We start from the raw sequence: 20,353 nt of genomic DNA, 5'->3' as shown, positions 1-20,353 counted from the left end.
CGAGGTTCCTAGGAGTCTGGTTCGACCGCAAACTGACGTGGCACGCCCATGTTGAGCGGGTTAAAACAAAAATGGCAACTCAAAAGCTAGCCCTGACAAAGCTAGTCAATATGTCGTGGGGCTGTGATCTTATACGGGCGAGGCTGTTATATACGGTGGTTATCCGTAGCGCGATCGCCTTCGGGGCGACTGCGTGGCATACTATAAGTGAGGAACCGGCAGGGCCAGCTAAGAGCCTGATGGGGATACAGAACGAGTGCCTCCGGGTAGTCTGTGGCGCCCACAAAGCGACGCCGGTTCGCCACCTGGAAGCAGAAGCAGCAATCCCGCCACTAGACCTCTATCTTAGTGCCCGGGCTGCTAAGTTTGAAGAACGGCTACGGCTTAGCGGGAAGAGAAATCTGCTTCGCAGCGCGAGCGCTAAAGCGTCACATATACTCCGGCAGGATAGGCCGGCGAAGAGGAAGCAGGCGTCGCAGCTACTCCGACCGGCAGGGTACACTATGGAGAAGGAGTCCCGGGGCTCCGAGTGGATGAGTGAGGAAAGGGAGGTCCCGGCTGCCCTCCTCGGCCACTGGAGGAAGAGATGGCTCACCGGAGCAGAGCATCACGATCGCCAGCGACGCGCCATCGCTGAGGAACCGGAGGGCCCTTCGATGCAGATACCGAAAGGGGGCAAGTATTTCGGCCTGAACCGACTGGAAGCGTCTACGCTGTGCCAGATCAGGACGGAAAAAATAGGACTAGCAGCCTTCTTATTCAAGACAGGGGCTTTTGGCGTGTACTCGCCGCTATGCCACTGTGGCGACGCCCCTGAGACGGCAGAGCACGTAATCCTCTTTTGCGGGCTGTTGGAAGGACCGAGGGAACGATTACGGGCCGCTATCGCACCACAGCCACTATACTCTCGCAGAGACCTCGCAACGGCAACAGGAGAACCAGTAGTTAGTGGGACTATTGTAAGGTGGCTGCTAGGGACGGGTCGGACAGCTTCAAGGCCCAGATAGCATCGATCTTCTCAGGGGGACTTTGTTGGTAGGTTGAGAACCAACGTAGTATGGTAGTGAACGCAACGCAGTCGCCAATAGGGCGAACCGACGACGCAGCGTATGTATTTAGTCCAGCCATTAGGGCACGGTTTGACATACGGGAGTACTAGTAGAGGTACCGGGGGCTTCGAGCCTACGGCGTATTTAATAATAATAATTATAATTACCAAAAATACCTCATTCTACAACGAGTGGGTCCTTCGTCTTTTGACGGTCAATTTGGTCCAACAATAACGCCTTGCTAACCACTATCCGAACGACCTATACTAGCCCAGTCCTGACGAGTTCTAAGGCTGGGTTAGGGTTAGGGTCAGGCTCCCATCCTAGCACCTAGAAGCTACACCGTTATAATAAGAAACTTCTAGCAGTTGCTAAAACCCTGTGTGTTGATCACACTAGTAAACCGGTGCTATCAAAGGGTTTATATTAACGAGCTAGCTAAGAAGTGTTATATACTAAGTGTGGGATTGAGCGCCATATGTGTGCCTGAGGTGGTGCCTGAGGTGGTGCCTAAGGCAGTGAAATCGCTTGTGTAGATAAAAAGGTCGGCACCTGCCTACCTACCTTAGATGTAACTTCTTACATAGCACTCCGAGCAGTCAATACACACATCACACTGCGCATCGAGCATCGTAACCAATACAGGATCTGTCCAGAGTCATCATCTGAGGGTTGAATCCCTCACTGAGCAATATCGAACTAAGTCGTGACCACCAGCGGTGACGCCCTTCAGAGGTGAATACTTATATTAGCAACTGAAGTTGTGTCGGACTAGTGACTAGGAACGGTAGTGAAATACCTGGGTCATCTACTACGATTGGTAGGAAACCCAGATACTCCAGTAATGGATCCTGGAAAAGTTTTCTCGGGAAGGATGACCATTAGAGATATGGCAGCTCGAGAATGTCCTAGGGAAATCTAGAACGACCTGAAAGTAGCTTTCATTAGTTGCAGCCTTATTAACGGTTGGATTTTCTACCGAAATAACTTGAACAACAGTTGGGCACTCAGATAACTAGTTGCGACTACGGAGAAGTAAGAACATATTCCTCACAATGATTTTGAATCTATTTTAATTCTGTATGCTGAGAGGGATATTTTAAGGATATGCTAACCCCAGCATGCGGTAACGTAGTCCACAAGCGAACGGGTCACCCAACCGAACGGGTCACGCCCATAGCAAAAAATAGAACTAAACTTCCTAACTTTACCACGCAACTAATTCTCGATGGATTCTGCTCAAAAATAATCTCAATTACTCCTTGCAACTCAGGCTATCAGAAATGACTCAACACTTAGTATCCGACGTGCTGCAACAATCTACAAAGTCTCGAATACCACTCTCCAGGCGCGTCTTCAAAAACGTCAATCACGTCGCAATATCGAAGCTAACGGTCGGAATTTATTATTATTATTATTAAATACGCCGTAGGCTCGAAGCCCCCGGTACCTCTACAAGTGCTCCCGTATGTCAAACCGTGCCCTAATGGCTGGACTAAATACATACGCTGCTACGTAGGTTCGCTCTATTAGCGACTGCGTTACGTTCACCACAATACTATGTTCTCACCCTACTAACAAAGTCCCCCTGAGAAGATCGATATTATCCGGGCCTAAGCGCTATCCGGCCAGTTCTGAGTAGCCACCTTGTGATAGTCCGGTCGGAATTTAACAAAACTAGAAGAAAATACGATTATTCACCGGATAATTGAGCTAGATTCGCAAGCATTTCCTCCCCGGCTAAGTGCTGTTGAAGATATGGCAAACCGACTGCTACGCGACTCGCATATCACAAAGGAGGACTTTCTTCCGGCATTTTGCGACGCGTTCAAGAGGAGCCTGACCGAAAGCAATATTCGTGCAGGCTTTCAAGGGGCTGGGCTTGTGCCTTTAAGCCCAGATATTGTTATTGAGAAGCTGGATGTGAAATTACAGACTCCAACGTCCTCCCGGCCCCCTACGCGGGAAACCCTTCCTTGGGCTTCTCGGACGCCAAACAACCCAACCGAGGCTACTTCGCAATCCGAATTTATTAAATCTCGAATTGCCAGGCATCAAAATAGCTCCCCGACGTCAATTTACGATGCTATCGATCAGTTTTCGAAAGGAGCGCGGAGTATTATGCATAAGATGGCTTTACTCCAAGCTGAGGTCGCGGAACTTCGAGAGGCAAATGCTCTAATTAGCAAGCGGCGCAGGGCCAAAAAAACACGAGTACGGCTTGGAGGATCACTTAATTCACAAGACGTACAAGATCTTCAAGATCAAAAGGACGTTGCGCAGCAAGTACAGCAGGAAATGCGTGGAAATAGCGCTGGATCAAATCGTGGCCAGCCACGGCAACGGCGCTGTGGCGTATGCGGGAAGACCGGGCATAATGCGCGAACCTGTCAGGTAGAGATAGAATCATCTGGGCAAGAGTATATTTACGGCGTTGTGGTTGCGAAATCGTGTTGAATTCCATGTTTTGCTAGTTGGCGTGACCCGTTCGGTTGGGTGACCCGTTCGCTTGTGGACTACGTTATCGTCTTTATGGATAAAAGATACATCTATTGCCAGTCAAGTCTCTTCCAACTCAGCCAAGCGCTTCCATCATCACCAAACCCACGCCGTTGCAGCGCCTCCCACACACGCTTAGCGTAATCGTTCGATTCATAGCCCTCCGGGAAAGGTGGATCTTGCACCATAGCCAGCGCGCGGGCAAAGGCAATACCAATCCATTCCCTAGGGACATAATCGGCAGCCTGCCAGTCAATGATACCGATCGCCCGGCTCTGGGGGTTGATAATGACATTCGTGGGCCCCAGGTCTTCATGGAACAGGCAGAATGAGGATTCCACGTCGAGGTTGAGCATCCTGCAGTTGGCATGCATATCCGACATGTCTTTTCGCGTTAAAGACTTCCGGAAGCGCCCGTTTTCCGCAGCAGATCCGTCGATGCCGGTGCCCAGGTCGTTGGAGGTCAGAGTGGCAACCTCAATGCAGGCCTGGGCGATGAGCTCTGCGTAGTGATTCTTGACGGCGTCGTCAAGACTCCACCACAGCCGCTCGGCCGTCTCACCGGGAACCTTCGATGTGACGAGGAAGTAGCGGTCATCATAGCGGGCCTGATAAAGGACTGTAGGGAGCGCGAATGTGCGGTTTGGAAGGCGTTGACGCAATTCATTAATGGCTACGTGCTCGTCGGTTGAGTCGCAGTGTATAGTGTGGTGCATCTTGATGAAGGCATCTCCGATGTAGTAGACGCATTTGCTTGTAACTTGAGCTAGGTCGGCATCATCCCCGGTGGAAATAGAAATTCCGCCGCCTGCGGCGAGATGTGCAAGAACGGGAGAGTCGCCCGGCGCCCATGGACGAGAAGTTGGTGGCGGAACAGGCGCGTCTGAAATGGCATAATGGTTTCCATCGGACGAAGTCCAGGTGCTGATGAGACCTGGCGTATGACTAGGCCAGGGTTGGCCGGAGCGGGCGAGTACGACACGGTCTCCGATGAGCCAAGAGTCGTCGTCGATGGATGTGAGGCCAAACATAGGTGCTCGCTGCTTTACTGGGACATGATCGGTTGTATTGAAGTGCCTGGGTTCCTGTTTGAGAAAACGCAGCAGATCCAACGTATTGAGGTACTGCTCCAAGGGTGTCATCACAAAGCAGCTGTGATTTCGGATGGAGAAGTGTGTTCACAGTCGTTTTGTATCTTCACAGTGAGAAACAAAGAATACAGCGAGGAGAAGACGAAAAGAAGACGAAAAGATGACCACGGTCGGCTGCGCTCTAATAAGCTACGCGTTTGTTAGTGAAACCGAAAGGATTAATTGGTTAGTATGGGAACAAGCGCCACAGTTATGCCCTAGCCGAAGGCAGTATAGCGGCAAGTGTAGCTAGTGGGGTCAGACCTCCAAGCTTGGCTTACCAACATAGTACTTCTAGTAGGCAACGTAGTACAAAAGCAGCCAACACAGACACACCAATCACGATAGAATCTGCACAGAGCCACTGATAGAGGACTGAATCCCGCAGTTAGTTACACTATATTAGATCCTCTCTTTACGCGTAATACGCGGTCTAGTAATATGCAAGGCGCCAGATACAAGGGATCACGTGAACTACCAAGAGTCACGTATTATGTAGAACTAAATCCTCCCTTAAGCTCAGATAGAAACGCCTAGAACAAGGGCGAATCGATACCCAAGCACAGAAAAACCCAAATGTATTATTATTATTAAATACGCCGTAGGCTCGAAGCCCCCGGTACCTCTACTAGTACTCCCGTATGTCAAACCGTGCCCTAATGGCTGGACTAAATACATACGCTGCGTCGTCGGTTCGCCCTATTGGCGACTGCGTTGCGTTCACTACCATACTACGTTGGCTCTCAACCTACCAACAAAGTAAATGTATTATAAAACGCAAGATTATAAAGAATGATAAGCCAACCTACGCTCCATATCGCTATTGCCGCCGAAAAGTTCCAAAATATATTTGCATTTTGTGACAGGCTGTGCCTGAAATGGGACCCGGAGCTGCAAGAACCTTGCGTCCGGGTCCACCAAAGGAACCATTGAGGGCATATAAAAACATGGTTTGTGTTCCCGGAAAACTTGCTTATTTTACTTTCCTCCTCAGTTAGATAATTAACAGTATTTGGCCATGTTGAGCTGTATAGTTTCGCAGTGAGCCCGTCACACATTTAGTGATATTACGGAGACTGCAGGTCCGAAGATGGCCCAATCCGCATGGTTCTAAGCTGAGGTGGTTCACGAAAATATTCTCACTATGATTCGGGGAGGGCTTATATACCGAATTCAGAGCTCGAAGGCGCGTTGAAGTTGACCGTAGGTAAGGTAGGAGAGGTATCGGATCACTACATGAAGTCTGCTATTCACCATCATCACAGTCTGATTGGATCTCGTACGCAAATTCCAACAATGACGGTGAAATGATAACCAGCGGCAGTAATAGTAAAGAAGATCTTGGCGTGGAGTCAGTCGGAGCGTTTTACAGCGCCGACTTTCAAAGAGCTCTAAAGCTGTAGAGCTCTGCCCTTGATATCGGATGCGAATAGCTGACGCTGCCGCCTAGTCCGGTGGCAATGACCTTGAGCCTGTTGGGCAAAATTAGAGACAATCATTAATCAGGACAATGGAAATCGCAAGGCCAGCTGCATTTTTCCGAGCAAGATGGCAAGCCAAAACTAAAAGTTGCTATTCATATTGGAGCGGACATTAAACAGTAATAAATGTTTCTTAAATTAAGTAGATCAAATAGTATTAGCTAAAATACATTTGTAATAACATAATTTGCTCCCCTACACAGCTTCAAAGAACTGGACGGCAAATTGATAACTTGGTTTCTCCTACACGATCTCAAGCACCTGATATCAATGCCTATACTGCAGTACCACGACTCTCTGGTTTGTGTTTCGACTATTGGAAACAGTCTTTATCCACTGCCTACAACTCGCTAAGCAAGTACTAAATTCGATGGGAAAAAGAGCTCGAGAGAATCGACCGCTCTTAATAGCCTATATCTCTATTGTCAGGTTACGGCCTGGACCGAAGGCGATAGTACAGAGTGAAGGGGAGAAATAGGCGTGTCCCCCTGGTGGTCACTTGGTGATGGCAGGTAGGGGTGTCCACAGTAGTTCATTGATCTCTGCCCTCTATATCTTCCTCCGTCTCGACTCCTTACTTATAGCCAGCCGAGGTTCTCTCTTGGATTCTGGATGTTTGCTTCCGTATGTCTGTGTTCCTCCGACTTCGGCCAATATCTTGGATAGCGGCTCCTTATCTGCAACCAAGCGATTCCCTATCCGCTGCAAACGGCTTCAACGGCTCTCATTCGCCACAAGCGGCTCTCTAGCCGCCACAAACGGCTTCCTACCTGGTGGAAGCCGGCCCGCCTCGGATGACACTTGTGGCTCTGACATCTATACAAGGGAATAGGAAGTGTATCCTATTAGCAGAATTCTGGTTCGAACTTACTGCATTATTAAAAAGCAACATCGGGTAATCTAACTACGTTCTTAATTCAGTAGCTTTTTCTAAATCATGAGGGAATAAGTTAGTTTGTTTCAGTAATGCTAGGTTAAGTCGGAATGGATAGAATATAATTAGAGATTCACAGATACCATTACAACCAGCCGGGAATGTTCAGTTATATAGCTCTATTTTTATCGCGCCTCCAAAATCACTCTTGCTAGGATAAAAAAAATGTTTCGGCGAATGATCACAAAAGCCTGTGGGCACTGCAGAGGTGGGCTAGGCTACGGAGCTGGGCCCCCCCTGAGGCCCACGGCTTGCCAGATCTCCGGAGGGACGCCGGCGACACGCTTACGGCACGTACACATGATGAGAAGGCAAAATTACTAGCTGAGAGGTTCTTCCCAGACCCGTGTATAGATCTATCGGACCTCGATCGCGGCCTATTACAGACGAGACCAGAGCTGAACGTCCCTAGGGAGGTGACCACAATGGATATCGAGTCTATCATCAAAGGAACGGCTGCTTGAAAGGCTCCCGGCGACGACCTGATCCCCACTGGCCTGTTAAAGGCCTGCGGTGAACCCCTATGGGAGATCCTAGCGGATCTGGCAACAGCTAGCTTTAGGCTGGGGTACTACCCGGAGCGCTTCCGCTCAGCGAGGGTGGTTATTATCCCTAAGCCTAATAAAACGACAGCTCAGAAGCAGACCCCTGGCGGCTGGCGCCCCATTGCCCTGCTTAGCACGGTAGGGAAGGTAATAGAGACGGCGATGAGCCAGCGTATCACCAAAGTAGCTGAGGCGGCCGGCCTACTACCAAACGGCCAAATGGGTAACCGCGCTGGGAGGTCCACCGAACTGGCAATACGTATAGTTGAGGACGTGGTCTATACGGCGTGGAGACGCGGGGGCATCGCCTCGCTGCTACAGCTAGACATCAAGGGGGTATTCGATACGGTCAATTACAGACGGCTGATTTCCATATTAGCCCGGAAAGGCTACCCGGAGTGGGTTCAGGAGTGGGTACGCAGCTTCGTGGAGGATAGGACGGTACGCCTCCGGTTCGATGGCAAAGAGTCAGAGCCAATCCCCCTACGAGCTGGCGTCCCCCAGGGGTCACCACTATCCCCGATACTGTTTATATTATACATTTCAACGCTGTACGAGGAGCTAGCGGAGCAGCACCCACTACTTTTAATAGTCGGGTTCGCGGACGACACGAACCTGCTAAGCGTCGGCACCGATCCAGACACGACCTGCCGCCGGTTGGAGGGCGCATGGGCTACGTGTCAGCGGTGGGCAGTGAGGCACAGGATGGAGTTCGCCCCTGAGAAGAGTGAGCTAATGCACTTTACTAGGGCCCGAGAGCCCTTGCCGCAAAGTATTCGCCTTGGGGACGCCACAGTGTCGCCGGTAGTCTCAGCGAGGTTCCTAGGAGTCTGGTTCGACCGCAAACTGACGTGGCACGCCCATGTTGAGCGGGTTAAAACAAAAATGGCAACTCAAAAGCTAGCCCTGACAAAGCTAGTCAATATGTCGTGGGGCTGTGATCTTATACGGGCGAGGCTGTTATATACGGTGGTTATCCGTAGCGCGATCGCCTTCGGGGCGACTGCGTGGCATACTATAAGTGAGGAACCGGCAGGGCCAGCTAAGAGCCTGATGGGGATACAGAACGAGTGCCTCCGGGTAGTCTGTGGCGCCCACAAAGCGACGCCGGTTCGCCACCTGGAAGCAGAAGCAGCAATCCCGCCACTAGACCTCTATCTTAGTGCCCGGGCTGCTAAGTTTGAAGAACGGCTACGGCTTAGCGGGAAGAGAAATCTGCTTCGCAGCGCGAGCGCTAAAGCGTCACATATACTCCGGCAGGATAGGCCGGCGAAGAGGAAGCAGGCGTCGCAGCTACTCCGACCGGCAGGGTACACTATGGAGAAGGAGTCCCGGGGCTCCGAGTGGATGAGTGAGGAAAGGGAGGTCCCGGCTGTCCTCCTCGGCCACTGGAGGAAGAGATGGCTCACCGGAGCAGAGCATCACGATCGCCAGCGACGCGCCATCGCTGAGGAACCGGAGGGCCCTTCGATGCAGATACCGAAAGGGGGCAAGTATTTCGGCCTGAACCGACTGGAAGCGTCTACGCTGTGCCAGATCAGGACGGAAAAAATAGGACTAGCAGCCTTCTTATTCAAGACAGGGGCTTTTGGCGTGTACTCGCCGCTATGCCACTGTGGCGACGCCCCTGAGACGGCAGAGCACGTAATCCTCTTTTGCGGGCTGTTGGAAGGACCGAGGGAACGATTACGGGCCGCTATCGCACCACAGCCACTATACTCTCGCAGAGACCTCGCAACGGCAACAGGAGAACCAGTAGTTAGTGGGACTATTGTAAGGTGGCTGCTAGGGACGGGTCGGACAGCTTCAAGGCCCAGATAGCATCGATCTTCTCAGGGGGACTTTGTTGGTAGGTTGAGAACCAACGTAGTATGGTAGTGAACGCAACGCAGTCGCCAATAGGGCGAACCGACGACGCAGCGTATGTATTTAGTCCAGCCATTAGGGCACGGTTTGACATACGGGAGTACTAGTAGAGGTACCGGGGGCTTCGAGCCTACGGCGTATTTAATAATAAAAAAATAATTAAAAATGTTTATTTTATTCCATTCAAAGGAGAGAAGGACATAACAGGTTTATTCTTAATCGTCTTACCGGTACCATTGAAGTACTAACAAAACCTTCTAATTCTAGGAAAGAAAAGATACCAATAAGAAGTTAAAGAAAGCGATAACGGGCTTAAAAAACCCGAACCTGACCTTTAGCAGTAGCTCGGTACGTCTTGATCTCACAACTGTTTCTACCTCTACACTATACCTGAACCCTTATCTTCCACTGCTGAATCAACTCTTCACATGTACCACGTTATCTTCAGGCTCGAGTGTTGGCTTCCAGGTCCTCATGTAGTGCATAACGCTGTCGATGTCCTCTTTTTCAATAATGTCATCGGCCTCCCATTCGCCAGATTGGATATCATTACCCTCGCTAGATAAAGCCTCACCTTGATGAGAGGCATTAGTGGTGCTGTATCTAGTATCGACTTTATCAACAAGATTATTCTCAAGCTAGCTAATTAACGAGTATAAAATAAAGAAGTAGTGCTACATCTTGACTGTTCGTATTTTGAGGCTGACGAACAGACGGAAGCTACTCTGGCGTGATCTTTCGCTCTCTAGGGAGATCCGCTACCTCCACAAGGCTCTTTAGTAGCTGCTCGAAGGGGGGGAATCCATCATCTCTCTCAGAGGGTTTAATAGTCTCCATGATGTGAGGTTTCACATAATGTCCAAAAATAGCAAAAACATACGGCACTGGGTATTCGCTGATGGTCACCCACTCAACTACTAATCCAGCGGTTTGCAGCTTATCTAAGGGAGAGCGGACGGGATCCCGAGTTCTCTGCAGCCTATGGTCGTATGTATCGGGAATGACTAGCATTGGAGCTTATAATTGCAGCCTCTCTTGAGCCCGGATAAAAGCATAACGTATTTCACCCCCATTCCGACACCCCTGTAAACCCCAACAATAACCACACCGCTATCTACATTATCCTTTTATTTCTCAACCACTTTTGCTTCAATTGACTTTATTCCAAGTATTCGATCTGATCTGCTATCAATGCCTTCATATACGGAAGAAGACCTCGCTGCCGCCGTTCTAGACGTCGCAAATGGTAAATCTGTGCGACGCGCTGGCCTGGATTGGGGTATACCAAGGACTACACTTATCGACAGACTTCAAGGCGCTGAATCAAGTCGCGAGGCCTCTGCTAGCCAGCAGAGGCTATCTCCAGTGCAAGAAAAACACTTAGAAGACTGGGTTTTGGTCCAGGAAGCCCTTGGACTAGCCCCAACACACGCGCAAATCAAGGAGCTCGCGCAGCGCGTCCTAGCCCTCAAAGGTGACCACCAACCACTCGGCAAGAATTGGCTGGAAGCCTTTCTAAAGCGTCATCCAGCACTAAAGACTAAAAAGCAACGCCGTATCGACTCTCAGCGTATCAATGGCGCGTCTACCGAGGTAATCCAAGCCTGGTTTGCTTCAAAATTACGTATTCCTGCAATTCAAGCGATTAAGCCGCAATGCAGGTATAATATGGATGAGCATGGCCTTATGGAGGGTCAAGGGGGCTCTGGGCTAGTTGTCGGGAGCGCTACCTTACGCGCAATACACCAGAAACAGCCTGGTTCGAGGGCGTGGACGTCAATTTTGGAATGTGTGGATGCCCTCGGCAATACCTTACCCCCACTGGTTATTTCCAAGGGCAAGGACGTCCAAGAGCAGTGGTTCCCTGATAAAAATCTTCAGGACTTCAAGGACTGGCGCTTCAAGGCATCCCCCAAGGGCTGGACAGACGATACGATAGCTATCAAATGGCTTGAAGACATTTTTATACCCCTTACGCTTCCTCAGGACCCTTCAGACACTCGTTTACTTATTTTGGATGGTCACGGTAGTCACATAACTGATAATTTTATGTCTCTTTGCTATCAAAACAACATATACTTATTATTTTTACCCCCACACTCATCTCATGTCCTTCAGCCCCTCGATGTTGGGGTGTTCTCAGCTATGAAAACGGCATATCGCAAGGAGGTCGGGTTTTTAACCCTATTAACTGATTCAGTACCTATTGGCAAGTGAAATTTTATGCGCTGTTACGCCAGAGCACGCCAGAGGGCCCTAACGGCTCAAAATATCAAGTCTGGTTAGCGTACAAGTGGTCTATGGCCCCTAAATGTCGCTAGGCCCCTTACTAGCCCTCTTCTACTTGAAAATAGCAACCGCACACGTCACCAAGGTCCAGATATTCTTATTACAACCCAGCAAGTCCGGAAAACGCTCCAGACGCCTTCAGAGGGCAATGTTGTATGGTCAACGCCAAAGAAGAGCGTAGATATAGAGCGCCAGTTTAGGGAGTTCAATCGACTCCAACAAACTAACATGACTACACAACGCCAGCTATTTAGAAAGATGAAAAAAGGGTTTGATGAGAAGGATTATCTATTAGTAAGCGCAGAATTACAAATTAAGGGCTTAAAACAGCGATTGGAGCTTATGAAGCCACGGAAAAAAAAGAAGGTGCAAATAAGTCCAAACGCGAAATTCGCAAGGATTGAGGACGTACGGCGGATGAGGGAAGTATCTAATGAAGCTCTTGTTGATGATTCGGGTTCAGAAATATCTAATGTATCTACTGTCGAAAGCGATTGTATAGTTGTTCAGAATTGAATTTGTGGTGGTTGTTTGAAATTGCAGTGTTATTCGTGGTGTTTTGTTTTATAGGGTGTCGGAATGGGGGTGAAATACGTTATATAAAGAGAGCAATCGATATCCAAGCACGGCTAAAACCAAGTGTACTATAAAACAAAACCTAACGTAGAGACTAAGGAGAAGTAAGGACTCTAGCGAGAGTAAGCGGACTTCCCGGATATTTGCAATATTTAGCGACTAACTTTCAGAAAATGGCCATTGTGTGCCTAGGTGGTGCCTGAGGTGGTGCCTAAGGCAGTGAAATCGCTTGGGTAGATAAAAAGGTCGGCACCTGCCTACCTACCTTAGATGTAACTTCTTATAGAGGCACTCCGAGCAGTCAATACACACATCACACTGCGCATCGAGCATCGTAACCAATACAGGATCTGTACAGAGTCATCATCTGAGGGTTGAATCCCTCATGGTAGCATCTCATCGTTACTGAACGATCACTTGATTACTCTGTTGGATCCTACTTCGCAACATCAACGCGCTCTTCACGCGCAGGTCACGGTCTACAGCACGCAAGGCGCAGCTCAACAGACGGCAGTGTCGCTGGCGTAAGAGGCGATTGATTTGGCACCAGGATTCCCACAGCATCATGAAGCCTTCATGAGCAGGACACGGTCTGGCAGCACGCAAGGCGTAGCTCAGCAGACGGCAGTGTCGCTGGCGTGAGAGGCGACTGATCCGACATCAGGACAGTCAGGTAAACCACTCCACATCACCCATCGCAGAATCACATGCGCTCTTCACGCGCAGGTCACGGTCTGGCAGTACGCAAGGCGTAACTTAACAGACGACAGTGTCGCTGGCATGAGAAGCGGTTGATCGCCCAACGGGATTGACAGAGCGGCCATACACCAATAGGACACCACAGCAACTGAAGCAGCCCCGAGGCTCACATGAACCCCCAAGGCGCCTTCGAGGAGCCTGGATTGCTTAGCACCATACGAAGGTACAGCCTTTGGCCGCGCAACATGGCAGCGGCACCTTCCCCGCAGTCAACAGCGCCATCCACGGGCTCTGACGCGCAGGACCCCAAGGTATTCACCAAAACTGATCTTGACCAGATCATGGAACAAAAGGAAGCCAACATGAACCTGAGGGAAGCCGACATGAAGGCACTCCACCAAGCCGAAATAAAGCGGCTGGAAGACAAGATTGACATGCTCATCAGTGAGCAAAGAGACCCAAGCTTCAGAGGCAAGTCTAAGTCAAATTCACACAAATCGTACCATGATGCCGAATTTTCCAGCGCAAGGGGCCGGCCGGAGACGCCGCCACCACCGCCGCGGATGCCGCATCGGATGCCGCCTCAGGGTTTCGCATTTGAAATCGACTCAGACAGCGAAGACAACGCGTCCCTTATCAAGGACAAGAACAAGTACAAGGATGAGGACGAGTACGAGGAAAAGGACAAGGACAAGAAGAAGAAGTCCACCCGCAGCTGTTACGACCCTAGTAACGATCCCTCCAGTTCATCGAGCAGTGGCTCAGATGATTCCGACAATTCAGACTCCGAATCGGACAGCGAGTCGGATCTATCTGGTGATAGGAACCGGCGTCGCAAGCATAAGAAGAAACACGGCAAGTTCAACCTTGAGTGGAAGTACTGGGACTGCAAACCAGACAAGTCGCAGTGGGTTCGAGGCCCCGACTCATACAAACCATGGCGCAAATTCATTGACTTATCGCTGCATTCCGTTGGGTGGAAACCAAAGAAGAAGCTGACAGCCTACGACGAGACGAGACTGGCTAAGGCGATCTTGATGACGTCGGACGGCTTAGCAAAAGGACTCATCGACAACCTCACGGAGGGGACCAAGATGTTGGAATCGCTTGAGGCCAATTTCGATCAATCTGCCAAACAAAGGCTGAGGGCACTTTGGAAGGATCTCAACGCACTAAGATACGACGGCAATTGCCCTGTTACATTTAATACAAAGTTCCGCAAGGCCGTGTCCGAATGTCAAGATGCAGGACTCGAGATTAAGGGTGAGCAACAGATCACCATGTTCCTTACAGCTGCTGAAGACAAGGCTTCAGGCTGGACTCGACAGCAAGACCAGTTCCTTCGTCGCAACGACATGACACCGGCAGAACTCATGGAAGAATTCGCCAACGCGTTCCACCACAAACTAGAACGAAAGAACAACGGTAACCAGAACAACGGAAGGAGCAATAGAGGAAACAGCTCCAACAACGCTCAGGCGTCTGGCAGAGGAAAGAATAACAAGAACAGCAATAGCAAAAAGGGTCGACAGGCCAACAAGGATGACAAGTGTCACAACTGCGGCAAGAAAGGCCATTTCAAGCGAGACTGCCGATCTCCTCCCAAGGAAGGTGCCAACGCGAATGCCAACGCGAATGCCGCAAAAGGGCAAGAGCAGAAGACCGCGGCACCACCTGGACTCCAGGAAGCACTTGGCGACCAATTCTACGGAGCAAAGGCAGGGTTCGATTACCAAGACCTCATTGACGAGTACGAACAGGCCATCGCTCGGAACCAAGCCCAAGCCCTTATTGCACAAACCTACACGTCAGAGGCCAGACCAACCGATTCTGAGCTGTTGATATTCGACACCGGAGCAAATATTCACGCCACGAATGATGAAAATGACTTTGAACAGGGCACGGTGGTCGACTTGAAGAAGAATTCGTACCCTATCGTCACAGGCGGAGGCGTCGTACATGCCCAGAGGGCTGGCTCAGTCAAGTGGATCTTGAGGGGTCCAGAAGGTCAACGCAACTACTTGGTCGCCAAGTACGTACTTTTCATACCCCAGTTCCCCGTCAAGGTATTCTCAGGAGAGCTATTCTACCTGAACGGAGGTACAATTCAAGGCAATAACATCGTCAGCCGCACCGGCACAGTAATTACGACAACAGATGCCGAGAAAAGAGGCTGGTTCTTATGGTAATTCGGCAGGAGCGAACCCAAGAGAAAGCGAAAGAAACACAGACTACTTAAGGGATCCAGGGTCAGAGTGCGCCCTAGGATTGTTCGGTTTCTCGACGGAAGAGATTGACAATATGAAGCGAGTCATTCACGACACGATGGTCAGTCCAGGGATCATGGAGATGACGGACGACCTGGCAGGGCAGTTAACCCTTTGGCATCGTCGCCTGGCCCATCCGAGCCCACAGAGACTGGCATGGACCGTAGAGCATTCAATTGGTATAGACATCGATGTCTCACTCATCGAGTCACTCCCTTACGTGGCATGCGATCAAGCCAAGAGCACGAAGATTCCCTCTCATGACCCCCAGTACCAACCGCAGTACGTCGAAGTCATTCACTGCGATCTGGGAGAACTAAAGCCCGAATCAGTCGAAGGCATGAGATACTTCGATCTCAAGACGGATGGCAAGAGCCGTCACCGCACATTCGACGCATACAAGCACAAGAGCGAAGTGGCTGGCGGACTCAAACGCTACGTAACTAGGGTACAGGCGGATTTGATGACACAGAGTCCTGCCCGCCGATGCAAGGTAATCAAAATCGATGGATCCCAGGACTTCGATTTGGCAACACTCAACACCTTATGCGACGAAGAAGGCATCGATCTGCTGATATCAACCCCATACAATCAGTATCAAAATGGGACAGCAGAGCGTTCGATTGGAGTAATCCAAAACGCTGCCAGGGCCATCAGCATTCAGGGAAGAATCCCTAGTTGTTTCTGGAACGATGTGCTTAGTTGCACAACATACATTACGAATCGCACCGGCACATCAACCTTGGAAGGTGTGACGCCACACGAATGTTTTCACCAAGAACTGGCGCCAGAGGGCGCATGGGTACCAGATATGGCCAATCTACGAATCCCAGGATCGCTGGCACTGGTACACGTAGACGTCAAGCTGAGAACTACAGCAGAGAAGCTCGAACCCAGAGCGGTCAAGGCCATTTTTCTTGACTATGTCGGAGAACACAACTACCGGTTCTGGCTAATCGATGGAGGTAGATACTTAGATACACCGCATGCGATATTTCACGAAGACCTCGGCAACACCGCACGAGACGAGGCACCCGATACACGAGACATTGTTCGATCGCTTCCCCAACACATCCAGAAGCGACTCCGTCACCGAAAGACGACCCAGACGAAGGTCAAGTCCAAAGATCTCAACAAGGTTGACGAAGATGTCACAGACGACGAAGCAAACGCAGTCAAACCGCGCAGAGGGCGCCCCCGCAAGGCCAAACCGAATCTGCAAGCATAAGTAGTAGAGGCCCCCCCCCCCGATGATGATGAACTGATGAACCAACTGGCACGCTCAAAAGCCTACATCCAAGAGGGCGCGTCTACCAGTGACGTTGAGCAGAAAGACGAGGATTTTGACGACTTCTATGGAGGCACTGGCGACTCAGATCGTGAATCAGACCACAAGTACATCAAGTCTATGCTATTCGAATTGCTGCGACAAGAACGAGACGGAATTCTGTTCGAGCCGCTACTCAATGTAGCCACGATGTTGGGAGAGTCGGAAACCTACCGCCTGCTACAGGTACAACACCCTACAGAGCCGACATTACGGGAGGCACTCAACGGTCCTAAGGGCAGCGAGTGGATGCAGTCTATTTTCGCCGAGATCAGGCAAGGCCTGGAAAGAGGCACATTCCGCTTCTGCGATAAGTCTGAAGCCATGCACGGCCATCTCATTGAGGCCAAGTGGGTACTGCGAGAGAAGTTTCTCTCTACAGGTGAATTGGACAAGCTGAAGTCGAGGATTTGCGCCAGAGGCTTTACCCAGCGGTACGGCATTGACTACAACGAGACAGCAGCGTCAACAGCCAGAGCAGCATCATGGAGGATCCTGATGGCCCTCTCGACAGTGCTAGGCTGGCACATCTTACAGATCGATTTCGTAGCCGCGTGCCTTAACGGCAAGCTTGATGAGAAGATCTTCATGAAGCAATTCCCAATGCTCAAGGAATACTTCGAAGCATACCCCGAAGAAGTAGCAAAGTACGGCTACTCCCCAAAGAGCATTATCGAGTTAATGCTGCCGCTCTATGGCTTGAAGCAAGCCGGGGCAACGTGGCAACGTGAGGCCAAGAGAATCCTAAAGAAGCGTGGATTCGAGCCGTTGTTGTCGGACGATGCAGTATACATCAACGGGAAGACAAGGGACATCATTGCATCGCACGTAGACGATTTCTTGCTATTCGGACCAGATCTGGAACGTTTAAAGGCTTTGGCAGCGGACGTGTCGAAGGAAGTACCACTCAACGATTTGGGCCCCGCCGATTGGTTCCTAGGCATGCGCATCTTACGAACTGGTGAAACCGGCGATGTTAGACTTGACCAAGACCAATACATCGACAAGGCACTAGAAGAATTAGGATTCAACGAGCTCGGAGGAGTCGGAACGCTGTTCGAAGCCGGCATGGCCGCTAACTTGACGAAGAATACTGGAAAAGCCAGTACTGATGAGATACATCACTTCGCTACCGTAGTTGGCCGATTCAACTACTTATGCCTCTCGAGACCCGACACGGCGCACTCAACCTCGACCTGGGCCAGGTACATGTCAAATCCATCTTCGACACACTTGATCGGACTAATGAGGGTACCACGGTACGTCGCGAAGAATCGACTAGCACTGAAGTACAAGAAAGAGCATAGAGCCACTCAATACAGTGCACTGGGACTCTATGGAGCAGTAGACGCCAGCTTCGCATCCGATGCGGACGGAGGCAAATCTGTCACTGGCTACGTCTTCATGATAGCCGGCTGTCCAGTACTGTGGCACTCCAAGTTACAAAGTGTTGTCGCGAAGAGCTCCACAGAAAGCGAATACATCGCGTTCAGCGAAGCCGCCGGCGACGCCGCCTGGATCCGAAACTTCCTTACAGAACTGGAACACATGCCGGAAGGCCCTATCGTGATCCTCGAGGACAACTCTGGTGCGGTAAAGTGGTCAGAGGACCCCGCCATGAACAGACAGAAACGGCACAAAAGAGTTGGTTACCATTACGGCCGTCAGGAGGTGGAAACCAGCAACGTCAAGCTGCGTTGGGTGCCGAGCGACCAGAATCCAGCCGACGGACTCACCAAGCCTCTGGACAAAGCCAAGTTCGATCGATTCGTTGAACTGTTGGGGATGGAGCGATTGGAAAAAGGGACACCAGGTATGTGACGAGGGCGGTGGTTCACGGCAGAAACACACTGCGATTGGACGATGGAAAGGTCGTATTTACGAGAATTAGGCCCTAGAACCCATAGTGGCGAGAGGGCGTGTGGGATTGAGCGCCATATGTGTGCCTGAGGTGGTGCCTGAGGTGGTGCCTAAGGCAGTGAAATCGCTTGTGTAGATAAAAAGGTCGGCACCTGCCTACCTACCTTAGATGTAACTTCTTATAGAGGACTCTGAGCAGTCAATACACACATCACACTGCGCATCGAGCATCGTAACCAATACAGGATCTGTACAGAATCATCATCTGAGGGTTGAATCCCTCAGAGTTCAGGTAATCCTGCACGGTTTCGGACCAGAACTCGTGTCATCAACTGTTAGAGTGTGGACTATGCAGTCGGATGCTCTAGCAAACTAGGCCCACCGTAGGAAGCTGAAACACAGTCCAGTTGAAGTCTGCCAATATGAGCATGTATGTGTTACAGCATTGTACATGGCTAGAAAATGAAAAGATCCTTCTGCGAAGACTACGCCGGTAGTGCAGCTTGACGTAACGCTGTTGCAGTATATAATGCCTCCAGTGTGAAATGAATTTCCCGTCTGAGCCGGCTCTTTGGGCTGCTCTAATATCACTTATTGTAAACTCATGGAGGATTGTGATGTTGATTGAGCTAAGTTAACCTCCGTCAGGTGTAACGGTAGAATGTTACCTATCTAAGTAGTGTACATTGTTACGGAGTAACTAGGGCTCCGCCAGTGGACTGTGTGCCACTAGTCCTCTGTTACTGCCTCCCAGCGTAAGCTGATATTCCAATTTGATGAATTTCAGCCGTCAAATCGTCAATTTAGCGACTGTTGTCAATAAATCTCATAGCGATTCTGCCGCTCGTGACCGCTCAACTTTCAATTCATCTGCCATTTGTGAATTCGTTGATTGTGACCATGCCCAGCATCTCGATAAACTTCTGGTGTTTCGCCTTCTTCAATAGCTTCGTCAACCCGTCTGCTGCCATCAACATGCCGCTGATGTGTTTGACATCTATACAAGCCTTTTTCTTGGTCACCAACTGGATCCTCATCGTCATCATCGCTGCCTCCATTGCCAACATTTTCTTCGTTGTTTCCTGCATTACTCTGTTCTTGAGAATTGTCGCGTTGATCTTCCAACAAATTCCAGCCTGGAGGATTGGCATTGTCAACTTTGTCCGTCTTAGTAGGTATTTTGATGGTGATCTCAAGAGGTTTAGGTTCAGCAATGTCCTTGCGTTCCTCAAACTTCACAAGTGGAAGATCCTTCAGTGAGGCGTCATTGTGCGTCATATCTCGAGTACGAATTATGCGTTGGAGCTCAGGGATGTAGGCTAACAGAGGACTGGTGGCACACAGTCCACTGGCGGAGCCCTAGTTACTCCGTAACAATGTACACTAGTTAGATAGGTAACATTCTGCCGTTACACCTGACGTAGGTTAACTTAGCTCAATGAACATCACAATCCTCCATGATAGGCTTTATGGACCTTGCCATAAGAACCTTCGGAGCCAAGGTATAGGCCTTCCATTGCTCTGGAGTTCGCTTTCTCGGAGGCAACGCGGTCTTCTGGCTTAATGTGTACCCAGACTTTGGTACCCCAAGCTATCATATGTTTTCGATTTAGGCCATCTTGAAGTCGCTGATCAAGATTCAGCTCCCTTGCCCATGCTTGAGTAGGCGAAATCCATTCCAAAGACTTCTTCGGAGTATTGTTGTGAACTTCTATGGCATGCTTCAGAGCATAGGGCCACAGAAATTTGGGTACGCCTGTGTCAAGGAAAGCTGCCCGCAATCGAATTTCATGAATGTGGCCCATTTTCTCGATCAGAGGATTTTGTTCTG

At 50.1% G+C, this 20,353-nt stretch overlaps 3 protein-coding genes across 3 annotated transcripts; 2 read left to right on the top strand and 1 right to left on the bottom strand.

The window, feature by feature from the left end:
- Positions 1–3,483: 3,483 nt before the first annotated feature.
- BCR38DRAFT_444072 (uncharacterized protein) lies at positions 3,484–4,839 on the bottom strand. The gene is given in 2 exon segments (XM_040860915.1): positions 3,484–4,789; positions 4,801–4,839. 1 exon segment carries the CDS (start codon positions 4,688–4,690, stop codon positions 3,599–3,601), a length of 1,092 nt encoding a protein of 363 aa, XP_040712566.1. The 5' UTR covers positions 4,691–4,789; positions 4,801–4,839; the 3' UTR covers positions 3,484–3,598.
- Positions 4,840–13,313: 8,474 nt separating this feature from the next.
- Positions 13,314–15,257, top strand: BCR38DRAFT_488316 (uncharacterized protein; the record flags this gene model as incomplete). The annotated part of the gene is made up of 1 exon (XM_040864257.1): positions 13,314–15,257. The coding sequence occupies one exon, from the start codon at positions 13,314–13,316 to the stop codon at positions 15,255–15,257; it is 1,944 nt and encodes a 647-aa protein (XP_040712565.1).
- Positions 15,258–19,422: 4,165 nt separating this feature from the next.
- BCR38DRAFT_412327 (uncharacterized protein) lies at positions 19,423–19,782 on the top strand (the record flags this gene model as incomplete). The annotated part of the gene is made up of 1 exon (XM_040858679.1): positions 19,423–19,782. The coding sequence occupies one exon, from the start codon at positions 19,423–19,425 to the stop codon at positions 19,780–19,782; it is 360 nt and encodes a 119-aa protein (XP_040712564.1).
- Positions 19,783–20,353: the final 571 nt, after the last annotated feature.

Source organism: Pseudomassariella vexata (assembly GCF_002105095.1).
Source record: "Pseudomassariella vexata strain CBS 129021 chromosome Unknown BCR38scaffold_12, whole genome shotgun sequence".
NCBI classification, from domain to species: domain Eukaryota; kingdom Fungi; phylum Ascomycota; class Sordariomycetes; order Amphisphaeriales; family Pseudomassariaceae; genus Pseudomassariella; species Pseudomassariella vexata.
This window is presented reverse-complemented; position numbering and strand designations above follow the sequence as displayed.